This window comes from Botryllus schlosseri, chromosome 5 (genome assembly GCF_051294905.1).
Source record: "Botryllus schlosseri isolate E-star chromosome 5, Bs_hap1, whole genome shotgun sequence".
NCBI classification, from domain to species: Eukaryota; Metazoa; Chordata; class Ascidiacea; order Stolidobranchia; family Styelidae; genus Botryllus; species Botryllus schlosseri.
Genome location: NC_137240.1, coordinates 20,000,410 through 20,014,635, shown reverse-complemented (window position 1 = coordinate 20,014,635; position 14,226 = coordinate 20,000,410). Strand labels below are relative to the sequence as shown.

Below are 14,226 nucleotides of genomic sequence, written 5' to 3'. Positions count from 1 at the left end.
TAGACTGTCGCGTAGACGTAAGTTTATCGTTGATGCTCCGAAAAACCGACCCCCAGCAGTTATCAAATTGGTAAGTGAGCAATACATTTACGATTATTATAGAGAATGTATCAAAATATATGATGGTTCAAAAACTGAGATTGGATGTGGAGCCGCCTTCTACGTGTGGGGCGAGGGTGTGTCGAAAAATGTATCACTAAACCACCATTTATCAGTATTTTCAACAGAGCTCATAGCTATACAGGAAAGTCTCAAATGGATTAAAAGATACGGCACTAGTAACTATGATATAGTTATCTTATCCGATAGTCTGAGTTCCCTACAAGCTATCCGATCACGCGTATTAAATAACATTATTGTTGCAGACATAATACTCCAGTGTACTGATTTGAAACGCCGAGGCTTCAACATCACTATGCTGTGGATTCCAGGCCACTGTTCAGTGGGGTGCAATGAAATCGCAGATGCGCTGGCTAAATCAGCCGCGCTGCATAGAGGCGGTGAGGATCAAATTGAACTGTCCACCAAGGAATATAAAAGTATTGTGTCGGAAGTATGCCGAAGCCTGTTCAAAGAAGAATTCAGGCAAGTGGATCAGGAATCGCAATACAGAAGAATTTTCTCACCCAATGCGGAATCGTACCAAACGTATATCCCAGCGAAGAAACAACGGGAAGAGCTTCCTCTGTCCTATTCCGATTAAGGACCGGACATTGCAAACTCAATTATCACTTGTGCAAATTGCATTGTCACCCAAATGGATTATGTGAAGATTGCCAAGTACCCGAGACGGTAGCACACTTTCTACTTGAATGTAGAAAGTACGATCGACAGCGACAACATTTGCGGGACAATGCGCTGTATCACAACGTACCAATGGAAATTGAACTATTGCTTTCTAGCCCTTATACCAGTACACCATTAATTGAATTTGTCATATTATCTGGTAGAGAAATATGACACTAGATATGCTATAGTATAGATCTTTTGATTTTGATATGGCATGGTGCAAAAAACCATTTGCAGTTATACGCACCATTTCCAATTATACATACATACATACATCAACCTCCTATAGCAGTGGTCGGGAACCTTTTTCGTCTGAAGAGCCATATTGACCCTATATTTTCCATTTGAAATTCATACAAAACTTGAGAATTTCTTCAGTCATACGAAATCGTATGTTCGTCTTGATGCTTATCCTAAATGCGAGGACCCCTGATTCGTAGGTGAAGCCCAACATCATCACTATGCAGCAGTTTACATACCCACTGTAATGTGTGATGTGTCAGCGACGTGGGGTGAGGGGAGACAGGTGACGCAGTGCCCCACCTGTCTACTAGATTGTGAACATTTTTACTACAAAAATGACGCGACTTGCATATTTATTGTTCGAAAACAAATTGTGAATGGAGAGATGAGGCATAGGTGAGGCACAGTCTGGCGATGCCTTACCTGTGATAGCGCAATTCATCGTAAATATCATAAAATATATAATAACTGGTATTAATCGAATGTAATTGCCACACTGATTCCGATTTGACTTCTCAATTCTCAAAGTATTCGGCGGTAACATAACGTAGTGCCACACGCCTACATTTTAACAGCGACTACAAAGCTACGTTATCAATCAAGAACGTGGATAGCAATGGTGCTGTTTGTAATTTGAATTTGTAATTAAGAGTGTCACTTCCACGGAAGTTCATTTCTCGCCGTAGATCATGAAGGCAATGTGTATTTTAAAACTGCGTTGTGATACAGGTGCTGCCACGTATCCTCTGTTTAAATTTCAGGATTTTGAAAGGGGGGTCCGAGCCCCTAACCCCGAATACGCCACTGTATTAACCTCTCAAAGACCTGATATACTGCCACAAGAATAATTATACTGGTCGTGCTGAAGATTTAATAACAAGTTGCTGCAATATAGATGAAGCACAAAAATAAAAATTTCGCAAAGAGCCATATCTTGTGCCAAAAAGAGCCATATATGGCTCGCGAGCCATAGGTTCCCGACGACTGTCCTATAGTACTCCCAAAAAGTAAAAATACTTTGCTACTGATCAGTGATCATGATCAACCCTGCAGTTGTCACAAGTAATTTTTAAACGACCACATTGAAAAAGTAAACCGAGATAACAAGTGAGTGTAATAACCAGGGCAGTGGAGTCGGTAAATTTTACCACCGACTCCAACTCCGACTCCACACATTTTCAATTAACCGGCTCCGACTCCGACTCCTGAGTCTTTCAATGTACCGACTCCGACTCTTGAGTCTACAAACCTACCGACTCCGACTCCGACCCCGACCCCAAGAGTATTACCAATTTACTTCGAAAATTATATACTACAGTGACGGTTAAATGACTATCATTCAACCTTTAAACGTATGCAAACATATGTTCAACGATAGCATACAAAATTGTTTCATTGTGCCACAGCTCGAATCATTCCATATGCAGGAAAGATTGCCTTTCTAAATATCCTTCCCTTTTTCATATCTTATCAGTTTTTATAACATGGACTCTCTGATAACCTAATATGTATGTGTCATTCAAACACGACTTATAGCCCATCCTGTATAATTAAAATGTAGATAAAACAATCGAAGTGTTTCTGTCATGTATGAGTCAGCAACTATTACAGAGATGCATCTTACTAATTTTCTCATTACATATCGTACTGATTACAAGCGCACACACTCTCACTGCAAATAGACATTGGTCATAAACGAAATTTAGGAAGTAGTCAATAGCATGTCTAGTCTACATGCACTTATAGTCAAGTAATCAAGGACTAGCACTTGAAGTCTCTCTTAATCATTTGTTCGACCAAAGCAGTTATGCCACACTAGAAATATTTTTAATTTTGTCAAGTGGGAAGGAGCGTTTGGTTATGATTACATCAATTTTACAACCAGGCGATATATTTGCCTTGTCACAATATCATGGTATAATTCTAAAAATTGCATCAATTTGTGACTGCATCGCGACTATGCATATTGCTTCTTTCTTCCTCCATGCATCTGAATCGTAATTTGCAAATAATGTCTAATTCTATCTATGTCAGGGGTGGCCAACCTTTTCGACCAAAGGGCAAGATGAGATTTACGAACCATTGCGCGGACAACTTGAATGTTGATAACTTCAATTTTAGTCGTCAGTAAGGAACGAATCGAACTAGGTAACATTGAAAACAAGACTTATATGACTACACCGGCTCCAGTCAGTTTTTTTCCACGACTCCAACTCCGACTCCATCAAGCGAAAATTGACTCCAACTCCACAGACTCCGACTCCACAGCCCTGGAATAATACAGTAAATGTATTGCCCTTACGAATATTCAGCAAACTTCTTCACTCCATCCCAATCCTCCATGTCGATTCGTAATTGGAACGTCTCGGATGTTTGTAGTATCTTGTACAAACGGTCCAATCCTAAAATTGCGGTATCAATATGTGACCAAATAGGCGTATTGGAGCAGAGAGTTTGACAATCCTCCTTCGTTCCCAGCACTTGAATCCCGAATTATGGGTCACAAAAAACACATCAATTTCTTCACCTAGCCAATGCTCTCCACTAGGACTCCCAAATCCGTTGACGTATTCAGAATGATTTCGAAAAAAGTCGACACTGCCGTCCATGCGCCGCTGAAATACCTACGAAATTAAATGATCATGTCTGGAATTATGAACATCAGCGATTTGATTATACTATCTTCGATTTCGTTGGACATTCCTGATCAACCATATCAACAAGATATATTTAAATCGACGAAAATTGCTGTTTATAGAGGCTTACCGTAATGATATATTCTATTTAGAAAAAGAAGTTCGTAAATTTACTAGAGTTTTTGTCTAGCAATCTGTACTCACAGTCCATCCACCGCCTTCTATACTGGGATCACAGTAAACGTCGACTTTTTGTCTGGACACATAGATTTCAAACACCCCTCTACGTTCATTGCCAGATTTGAAGGCATGTCGATCGACTTTGCTGCATTCGACTACATGCTCTGAACATTGTCGAGAGAAAAAAGAACGAGGTAAGAATTAGTCTTTTGATGTGCATTTTCAAGTTCAAAATATATAATATTTCATATACCTATCTGCAGAATTCCAATATCTCTTGCCTGACGCTCGACAACGTCTGTCAGCTCGGAGAGATTTCGCGTGAGCGCTGGAGCAATAAGAAATATAAATATTGATAATAACACTGAGTGACGTAACACATTATATAGGCATCGGGACACCAAGTTCTTTACATCTTGTGTATACATGAAATCGTTCCCAGTAAGAGCATGGGACAACAGTTTTAGTGAAGGCCTGTATTGTCATTTGTATTTCCCTCCACCTCCGAATCATTCTCCACATGGTAATAAATAGGTGTATAACGATGAACACCGATCATAGAATAAGATTTTTTGGCCATTAAAATGCTATGATTTCGAAGTCACCCTTATCCAGATATGGTCAGTAACCAAGTGGATCTACCAGGGTTGCAATGACTAGACTCGAGTCACGATATTCTGATGACTCGAATAGACTCGAGTCATTTCCTCATAATATGGAAATGACTCGACTCGAGTCAATCTGTGCATTGATTTGACTTGGACTCGAGCAGTGTTGGGACCAAGTCACTACCTTCGAGTCACGAGTCATTTCGAGTCATTGCACGTTTTGACTCGAGTCAAGTCAAGTCAATCGATTTTTGGAGGTGACTCGAGTCAAGTCGAGTCAAGTCAAGTCAAGTCACGAGTCATGTCACAATTCAAGTCAAGTTGCTTTTTCGAAGTATGAGGCATAATTACGACATTACATTTTGCTAGCTGTTTGAAATAACAATTGGGTGATCATTGATTCTGAATCGATGAACAAATATAGAGTTAAATATACACGCAAGAAGGCGCTGTATTGTTCACATATACGTAGAACTGTTGAACTGGATAAGTAACTGTATGGCCTCATTTTATAGTTACCATCCAAAATAGAGCGTTGAGAATAGAGTAGCGAGTTGATAAGATGCAATATCATTTATACATATTGATATCATCATCATCATCATCATTGGTTTATTAGCAATTTTATCAGTTCAATACACCACAAAAAATTCGATACAATGAATAGACAGGAAGATGTCGAAGCGACTTGGATTTGTCTATGGAATCAGACACCCACTTTGGCCTAGGCGATGTAAAGAGGAGGTATGCACACTGAATGAAAGTAAAGAAGACAATATAGAAAAAGAAAGCGAAAAGAATAGGGCGGCATGTCATGGGAAGCGAGATCGATAGGTCAGTCGTGGTCCGGTATTCTTGAGGATGGACTGTATTTATTTAATAGTAATTGCTTGTATTTCGACTTGAATGTGGACATGCTCGTCGACTGACGGATGACCGGCGGGATACTGTTCCACACATCAGGTCCGGCATATTTTATAGAGCGATGATCTTTTCGGTCGATCATATGATGTTTGGACGACGTGGACGCGCGTGTGTTGTACTTGTGCGCTTTTGATTCCAAGGTAAAGAAGTCATTAAAATATTCGGGGCAACGACCGCAGTGGAACTGATACATAAACTTGGCGATTTCTAGTTTCCGCATATCTTCTATGTTTAGGACGCCGAATCTCTTCAGCAACGCCGATACATTTCGAGTCTGCGCCAATGGTTAAGGAGTATATTATACACTATCGACTTCAATTTCAACAAAACAAGAGATTTGATTAAGGTAAGAACAGAGAACAGAAATAGATATTTTGCAATAAAATTACTTCACTACTAGTTTACTGTAAGTTTCGATCAATTCGTTTGTGGTCAATTCATTTGTGATAGAACAATGGAGGCTTAGTAAAACGCACGATTACCACATCAGCGATTCGCGAACAATCCGATCATATGCAAGATACCGTGACTTTCATCGACACCGATTACTTGATGACTTGAAATTGACTCGTGAATTTTTCTCCGAGTCACGAGTCAATCCACATTTCTGATACGCCGAGTCTAGTCAAGTCAAGTCATTTTAGCTAAGTGACTCAAGTCAAGTCAAGTCATACGAAAAAGAAGACTAGAGTCTGACTCGAGTCAAGTCACGACTCGAGTCATCCCAACACTGGACTCGAGTCATTGCGCATGACTCGAACCAAGTCATATGACTCGAGACCCAGACGGCCAAGACCGATATTTCATTGTAATTTCGAAGAATTGTAAAGTAAACACACTCTTGGGATTTCGTCTTGGTACTGGTACTCGAAGATGCGACCAGAAACTGTTAAAAGCGAGGAAAACTAGTATATTATAAATTTGAACCATTCGATATCAACAAACAGAGTAATACAAAGTTGTTTTAACAAGACTTTAACCCGAAACTGAACAGTCAATGCAATGACTTGGACTCGGACTAAAGTCATAATAACATGACTCGGATTCGACACTCTGCTCGATGACTTGGACTCGGACTTGACTCGGTGGTGAATTAAAAATGACTCGACTTGACTCGAGTCAAAATTAAAAAAGTGAGATTGACTTGTGACTCGGAGCCTTGAGACTTACTTACAACCCTGATGTAAGGTATAAGAAGACTATCAACATTTCCAGTCTGGTACGCATAGTTCTCTGAGCCCATATTACCATGTTGTGACGTCACACAAATTGCCGACCTTTTTTACTTCTAATGGCCAATACCGATATTTCTTTTAAAGCTATCGACTCGATATTATTAGTGAACCATTAATAATCGGTCGATCTCTATTCATAAGTCACCTCATCATGTATTAGTAGGGAGGGTGTAGATTGCAATTTCGATCGTATCCACCATCGATTTACTGCTAAACGTTCTCGACCCCTCGATCAAATCAAAGTTAGTTAAAAGTAGCAAAAAGTACTTCTGAAACCTCTCCTCTTCTATTTCCAGTTGAGTAGTTTTAACATATTTTCAGCATCGCGAATGTTACTTGTAATTGAGGTGAGCATCTTAATTCCGACTAAAAGTATTGCTCAACTCTCATTGCTCACCACCACAGCTATAAATGGTACATTACTATCATTACAACTGGCACAATGAAACCCAGCGTTCTTTGGATACAAAGCAAATTAGAAATCTTGCAATGTCTCATTTATGCACAAATAATAGGCTGCCGTGTTTCTAACTGCGGTGAATTCGTTTTCATTTGGATATATCTATATTTTGAAATAAATAAAAAATTTATTTCTCTGTCGACATGCCACAATTTCTGTTTATGTTCCTTTGAGCGGCGAAACAAGCTGAACAGGATTTTTCTAGAAAGGGGTACCGAGTTACTCCGGAATACCTTGAATAATATCCAGATTATTTTTCTCAGATGTCATCACTGCACTTTCGATCTCTTTCTGCAACTCTAAAAAGTACGAATTAACGAGGTCAGAGGCACAGCTGTGACGGCAGTAATAATACGGCTTCCAATGAATAATAATAGAAGGAATACGAAGATAGAGAATTTTTCGAAATATCGACTCCATGATACCTCCACAGGTCTAAAACGTTTCAAGCGCCACCTTCATTGGATTCAATTTCAAACAATGACACGCTTATCTTCAGAACTAATAACAATCAAATGGTTGTGATGCAATCGTTTTATTTCGAAACGCTGCATTCGCTTCATCATAGTCGCCTCTGTATACGATAACAAGGAGTGATAAAGTTGACGAACTCGGCGCCGGGGAGATTTTTTATAAAAATTGTGTCAAATGGGGTATTCTGTCATAATATGAGACTTCCTGGCCACATGAGTTCTCCCGGGTGGTGGTTTCCAACTGATTCGCTGTAAGATGTTCCGTTGAATGTATCGCGTTGTCGAGATGTTCGCGCAAAATGCTACGCATTGAAGCCATGTAATAAATTAAACTCCATTGCTCCTCCTCGCTAGGTGGATCGCGTAAGCGCTGTCTTACAAAAGCCTAGAAGTGAGCCGGTCTACAAGTCGGTAAATGCGGAATCAAAAGTAATATTATCGGCCTGGTACAATATAAGCAATGCAATCGAAACACCAATAATATCAAAACAAAAACAAATTTCACAATATCCCGTACTGATAAAACCTTGCGTCTCATCGCGGCAACAACGGAGTAATCATGATATTAAGCATATTGAATCGTATGAATCACAAGACAGTGAACACGCGAACTGTTATTAACAAGTTCATTTCTTCGGCCGTCAAATAAAAAATACCCTGGATTGCACTGGCACAATACATATTCCCTCTGCATACCAATTTAAGACAAGCTATATTTTTCTTAACCGTCAAACTTGAGTATATAGCTGATCATATTTAAACATGCCATCATTATGGCTTAGTTCTCACCTTAGCCTAATAATGCAATAGTTGTTGCCAACAAAACTACCTGATTCGTAAAAAAGACCAATGCTTTCGCTAGTGATGTAAGGACAGCACTAAGACAAAATAATAGCACAAATAAAAATGGACAATGAAGTTTTGCGGTGGTTGTTTCACACATTGACCCATCATAAACCCCATAAAATTAGTCCGCGGACAAATAAGGGAACCATGGACGCCGGGTTAAGAACACGTAAAGAACCCTGGACATTGTTTGTCGCATATCAAGAATAGTCGGCAGCGTTAAGTGGTCAGATACATGATGACTAGGACGATTTCGAGTTCAGGTAGATATAACATTGTTATGACATAGGTATAGGAAGAAAATTAATCTAGGGTTAAGGATGGTATGTACGTGAGGCTCACGTTCACGTTCTGAGTGCGAACCTCGGAAATTTGAAGCTTCGCGTTCACAAACGAACCGTGGTAAGTTCTGCGCTGTGAACCTTTTCATGCAATACAATTTTTACCGCTAATTTAACATCTTTGATTGAAATTCTTCCCATTTAGGCTTCATATCATTGTCTGCATGGTGCTGGCAGGAAGAAAATTAATTCAGCATTAAACGAGCACGAGCATGCACCCCGCTTTTTTCATTAATTATATTTTCTTTGATAGAATAGTTTACTCAGAATATTCGGCTTACCTTTTGTGACTATCTAGTGACTCCCAATGTGAGCTCGGCCTACAATATTAATCATTATCGTGCTCTGGTTCGCATCCAGAAGAACGAACTAGTTAGGCATTAGACGTTTGATGTGCACTTCAAATTTATACAAGACATTTCATTTACCTTTCTGCATAGTTTCAGTATCTTTTGACTGTAGGTCGACATTGTCCGCCAGCTCGGAGACGTTTCGCGTGAGCACTGAAGCAATATGAAATAATATTCGACAATGAAAACCAGTTGTACGTAACACATTCCATAGGTATGATAAACTACATGAAATTAATCTTAGGTAGGCTACATCGAAGAGGTTCCAGCAAAAAAACGGAACAACCGCTGTTATGATCATATGTATTTTCCTTCAACCCCAAATCGTTTGCCACATGAAAATAAATACGTGTATAACGGTGAACTGGAATGAAATTTCAAAGTCGCCACTAATATGTATCAAAAAGTAGTCAGCAATCAAGTGGTTCTACATTTTCATAGTACCAATGTAGAATTTGCCTCTGACTATTTCTTACTCAAGTTGATATGTTTTTAGACTACCAGTACTTCAGCTTAACATTTTGTGGCATTACTGCTTATAATTGTTACACTGGAAGTTTTACAAATTAGAGAGTAGTTTTGTAATACGTCTGCGTCGCATTTGTGGGTATTATTGCCATGTTTCGCCATATAACTCCTGCATCACGGTAACTGAATAGAGTTTCGAAAATTTATTCGTTATTAGTAGAGCGCAACTGATATTGGAATTTTGAGCCGATAACGATTAAATCGATACGTTCAACCGATATATAAAAAACATGGCGTCTCGCTCTACTCGCATCTCCGAAACTTCAGACCACTCATTTGAACGGGGTTACAGCCAATGCTATGCTTGGTCACGAACTATAAAGACTTTATTTGCACACTGGTGATTAGAGGTTCCCCGTAACGTAGTAGGCCTACTTATAGTATTTCTGAGTAATGAAGTAGCTTTAGCATAAGACTGGGAACTCCGTCAGGACAAAACAAGACCTAGAAAACTTAACGTTTACTTACTTGGAAATCGCTATTTTTTTACTGGACTAGCATTTACCAGGTTACTTCTACTGGAGTACCAACGAAGACTACTTTGACTACCGCTTAAGTTAAGATATAGGAAAACTATCATAATGGAGTATGGAGTCATAGTTCTCTGACTCCATACTACCATGTTATGACGGCACATCAATTGTCTATATTTTATTTACTTCTAATGGCCGATACCGATATTTCTTGCAAAGTTTGATTTTGAATTGATATTATTGCCAAAACGAATATTGTCGGTCGGGCCCTACGCTCTATTCATAAGTCATTCATTAGTCGAGGGGATATAGACTGTAATTTCGAAACTATTGCTTATTTGTAATCAAGCAGTTGGTATCGCGCTATTGCGCTACGACCGAACAATACGATGAAAATTTCCAGGTAGGCGCCTGCAGACGAGAGAACTATCCAATATGAAATTTGCACAATAGACAGAGCAATAGCCATGAATCGGAGGCAAATAGCGCAAAGCGCAAAATATTTTCAGTATACTGCGGCTTCGCGCCACCTTTCGGATGCTTCCACGCCCATAATTTGAAAACCAATATTCGTTCGGTTTATAAGCAGTTTTTATCAGTTCAATACACCACAAAAATTGCGATACAATGAAAAAGATAGGAAGGTGTCGAAATGACTTGGATTAGTCTTCGGAATCAGACATCCACCTTAGCCTAGGCCAGTGGTTCCCAACCGGGGGGAGGGGGGATCCCCCTTGGGGGGAATCTCGAAACTTTTAGGGGGGGAATTGGATTTGGCGTTGCACCGCAAGATACACTCAGTTCGCAACATTTTTCGACTTTTATGTTAGAACTGCAAGTATGAAACTAGTTCTTTGAAGGTCTCTTTTGGCGGATTCTTAGCTAAATATATATTTATATGCTTCTATAATCTTCCACTCCTTGAAAAAGTGAGGCGCGTGATACGATGTCGTTGGGCCCGCAACAGCCTCTCGACTAAATTGCTATCAAGCAGGGAAAAGTCGGGGAGAATTTAGCACAAGAAGGCCGTTCGAGAAAATGTTTACCTTTTTCAAGCCAACATCTGTGCTAACGTGAAAAACACTAAATTCATTATTGAACTCAAGGCCAGCGCAAAAAGCAAATTTGGTGATTAATTTGTAGTCAGGAGCTCCTCGGCCAGTAAAAAAGAGGCCAAATTTAGAGTAAATTTACCACGACGGAAAGTAATGACCTAATTTCTTTTGATTTAGATAAATTTTTGATAACAGTCAGTGGTGGCCCTACGATTGGGGGGTCCTGGGCGAGACTTCCAGGGGGACCTATAAGTACGTAATCGCAGCTTTTGGGAGACTTCACCTACAGACCCCCCTCGCATTCAATATTACCAACTGAAATTAATGGACCGGAATTACGTCACTCACGTGTATGACACTGTAGCACGGTTTTGAAGTGTGCTTCGATGTTGAATTGTTGTAGCTCCTGGGCCTTCTTTTATTATACATTATAAAATTATAAAATAAGTGACCCGGTTAAATATATCTCCTATCTTCATGTTGAAGATGTATGGCATGTAGCGTGAAATAATGAAACAACGATACAACTGCTACATGCTAATAGACCACCTTTATTTGGCAAGCTATCGGGTGACATTAGTAATAAGCCAACACACCACGTCAAGGTTTGATTATCGGGTTATGGAACTTTTCTAGCAAATGCAGAGATTTGATGATTGACCCATCTGTACGGAACCATCTTTTTGATTGGTACACGGATTTCCACGTCTATTTGCTATATTCCTTGAAAAAGCACTTAAACCAAAGATGGGAGATCCTTCGACCAAGGGCCCATTAATGACCGCCCACACCAAATGCCACCACTGATAACAACACACCTAGTGTCAAATAATTGATATGGAAGTTGTCAGCGTTACTTTACGAAAGTGTAATACGGTCCGCATTCAACATAGTTATAGGGCATATCTGAAAACGTTTTGGCATATATTGCTCAGTCAACAAATGGCTGTGCGTTAAAAAGACCCTTTTTAGTAACCGGGCAACTTTTTTCGGTGCAAATGTCGGCCAAGGGGTCCACGAGCCGAAAGAGTTTGGGAACCACTGACCTAGGCGATGCAAAGAGGAGGCATGCACACTGAATGAAAAGTAAAAGAAGATAGTAGCCTAAAGAAAAATGCAACCGAAAAAAATGGAGTGGCATGTCACTGTCATATAGTGACCGAAGAAATATGGAGATAATATAGAAGTGGATTATCCTCCGTAAGCAGCAGTTTACAAAGAAAAACACTCGTGGGCCGAGTTATTTCATTTCCGATTTGAATTTCTGTGATATTTAAAAATTGAAACCTCTATCAAAGCCCGCGCTTTGAGGTCATCGGGCTATTGCAATAGCAATAAAATAGAAAATAAAAGATAATAAGACCATAACAAGACTATAACAGATCTTCCTCATGGTGAAATATGACAAGAAAAAGTTTAGCCTAGTCGCTGCTACAATTAGATTTTTGATACGCATTTTGTCAATATTTTAAAGAGTATCTTAAGGTATTCGGGGCCGCAAAAAACGGTGTTGCGGTCCGTAGTTTGCCCAGCCATGCACTAATCCATATTATAGTCGAGACTCTGTAGAGCAGGGGTGGGCAAACTTTTTATCATTCAACATCTGAATTCATTCGCCTGCCGCACTCTATAAAATTGGGATTATAAACCAAAACGCATGCATTTGATTATATATTGAGGATGTGGAAATTATATATATTTTATTTACAACAAACCAACCATTGATTAGAGGATATGGTACACGCTTCAGAAACATTGGCGAGATTTCATAAGCTGGTCAACATCAATAACCAATTTTCAAAACTAGGGATGAAAGTCGATTTTACCAATTCTTATAACAGAATGCAGATATGAATCTGTATGCAGTGATCTGTTTATTTGGGTTACAACACGTTCTCTTTTAAGAGACACTGTCTTCTTTTTTTACAAAATTAAAAGTCTGAAAATGTATTAAAATGCCATGAAAAAGTCGATTCCAGGCAGAATTCTAGCAAAGTGGGTAATGCGGGAGTCCATCATAGCGACGACCTTTTTCTTAGTCTACACCACAAAAGTATCGTAAAAAAGCGGGTTTTTCAGGAGTTAAGACTAAGTGCTGACCTTTTTTATAGTCAACACCGAAGTTTTGGTAGAAAAAATTTCAAATTCACCAGTTTTCTATGTCAAATTTTTTTTATAAGTGTCCTCTTTTTCGGATTACAGAGTATGGTAACCTTACTGTTTATTGATTTGCTGATTCTACTTTTGGTCCAACTACATGACACACAACACCATGTTAGCTTCAAATATGTTATATATGGATTTGATAAATTTAAATACTTCTACATATACAGAGAACAAATTTGCCTGACACACGCGCGAATCGGTTTTTCCAAGTACACCACTAAAAGTATTAAACTTACTGGAGAGGCCAATGTAAAATTGCAGTCGTGATCCAAATGTCATCACTTAATTTTGACTTTCTGTAATCCTTGGCAATTGAAATGCATGGGCCTTGAAGTAGGACTATCGCACCAGCAATGAAATCAAATTATACTGTAGTCAGATTATAACTTATATTGATCATGGTGAAAGATAATGCGAAAATGTTAAATCGAGTCCCTGCAGTAAGTAGATTTTTACTGCGCATTTTTTCAATGTTTTGAATACGATTCTTGCGCTTCTCGCGGGCCGCACAAAACGGTGACGCGGGCCGCCGCCGTAATTTGTCCACCCTTGCATTAGTGGTACGCAAAACACAGTTTGGGAACCACTGATCTAGCTAGTTTTGACTTCTTATTATTGAAGGTGTAGTTCAACTTACCAACAATGGTACTTTCATACTAAACTTTCTGATTCGATGTCAAAATTATTAGTTTAATTGAAAAAGGCATTTCGAACAAACGGTGTTTTATAACACTTTGTTTAAAACATGTTTTAAGCAATGTTTTAAACAAAGGCCTTTTTGAAAATACAATTTTTTTAAGTGTATGACATAATTGTGTAAATACTTTTCAAAGAAACATGTTGTATGAGCCTACGGACAATTATAAGCCAATATAGCCGATGTATGTCGATATAAGATGGAACACTCAAAATAGTCGGT

The 14,226-nt window shown here is 39.1% G+C and overlaps 2 protein-coding genes across 2 annotated transcripts in view; both read right to left on the bottom strand.

Annotated features, from left to right (window-relative positions):
- LOC145439845 (microfibril-associated glycoprotein 4-like) overlaps nucleotides 1-14,226 on the bottom strand; it is a 532,879-nt gene that overhangs the window by 489,400 nt on the left and 29,253 nt on the right. The gene's annotated exons all lie outside the window — the stretch shown is intronic.
- Nucleotides 1-14,226, bottom strand: part of LOC145439945 (fibrinogen C domain-containing protein 1-like) — a 34,657-nt gene that overhangs the window by 6,973 nt on the left and 13,458 nt on the right. The window contains exons 2-6 of the mRNA XM_080317611.1: nucleotides 7,309-7,374; nucleotides 4,102-4,176; nucleotides 3,873-4,012; nucleotides 3,560-3,656; nucleotides 3,335-3,434 (exon numbers count right to left, since the gene is read on the bottom strand). Coding sequence (XP_080173737.1) covers nucleotides 3,335-3,434; nucleotides 3,560-3,656; nucleotides 3,873-4,012; nucleotides 4,102-4,176; nucleotides 7,309-7,345 — 449 coding nt within the window. The 5' untranslated portion in view covers nucleotides 7,346-7,374. The remainder of the gene's footprint in view (nucleotides 1-3,334; nucleotides 3,435-3,559; nucleotides 3,657-3,872; nucleotides 4,013-4,101; nucleotides 4,177-7,308; nucleotides 7,375-14,226) is intronic.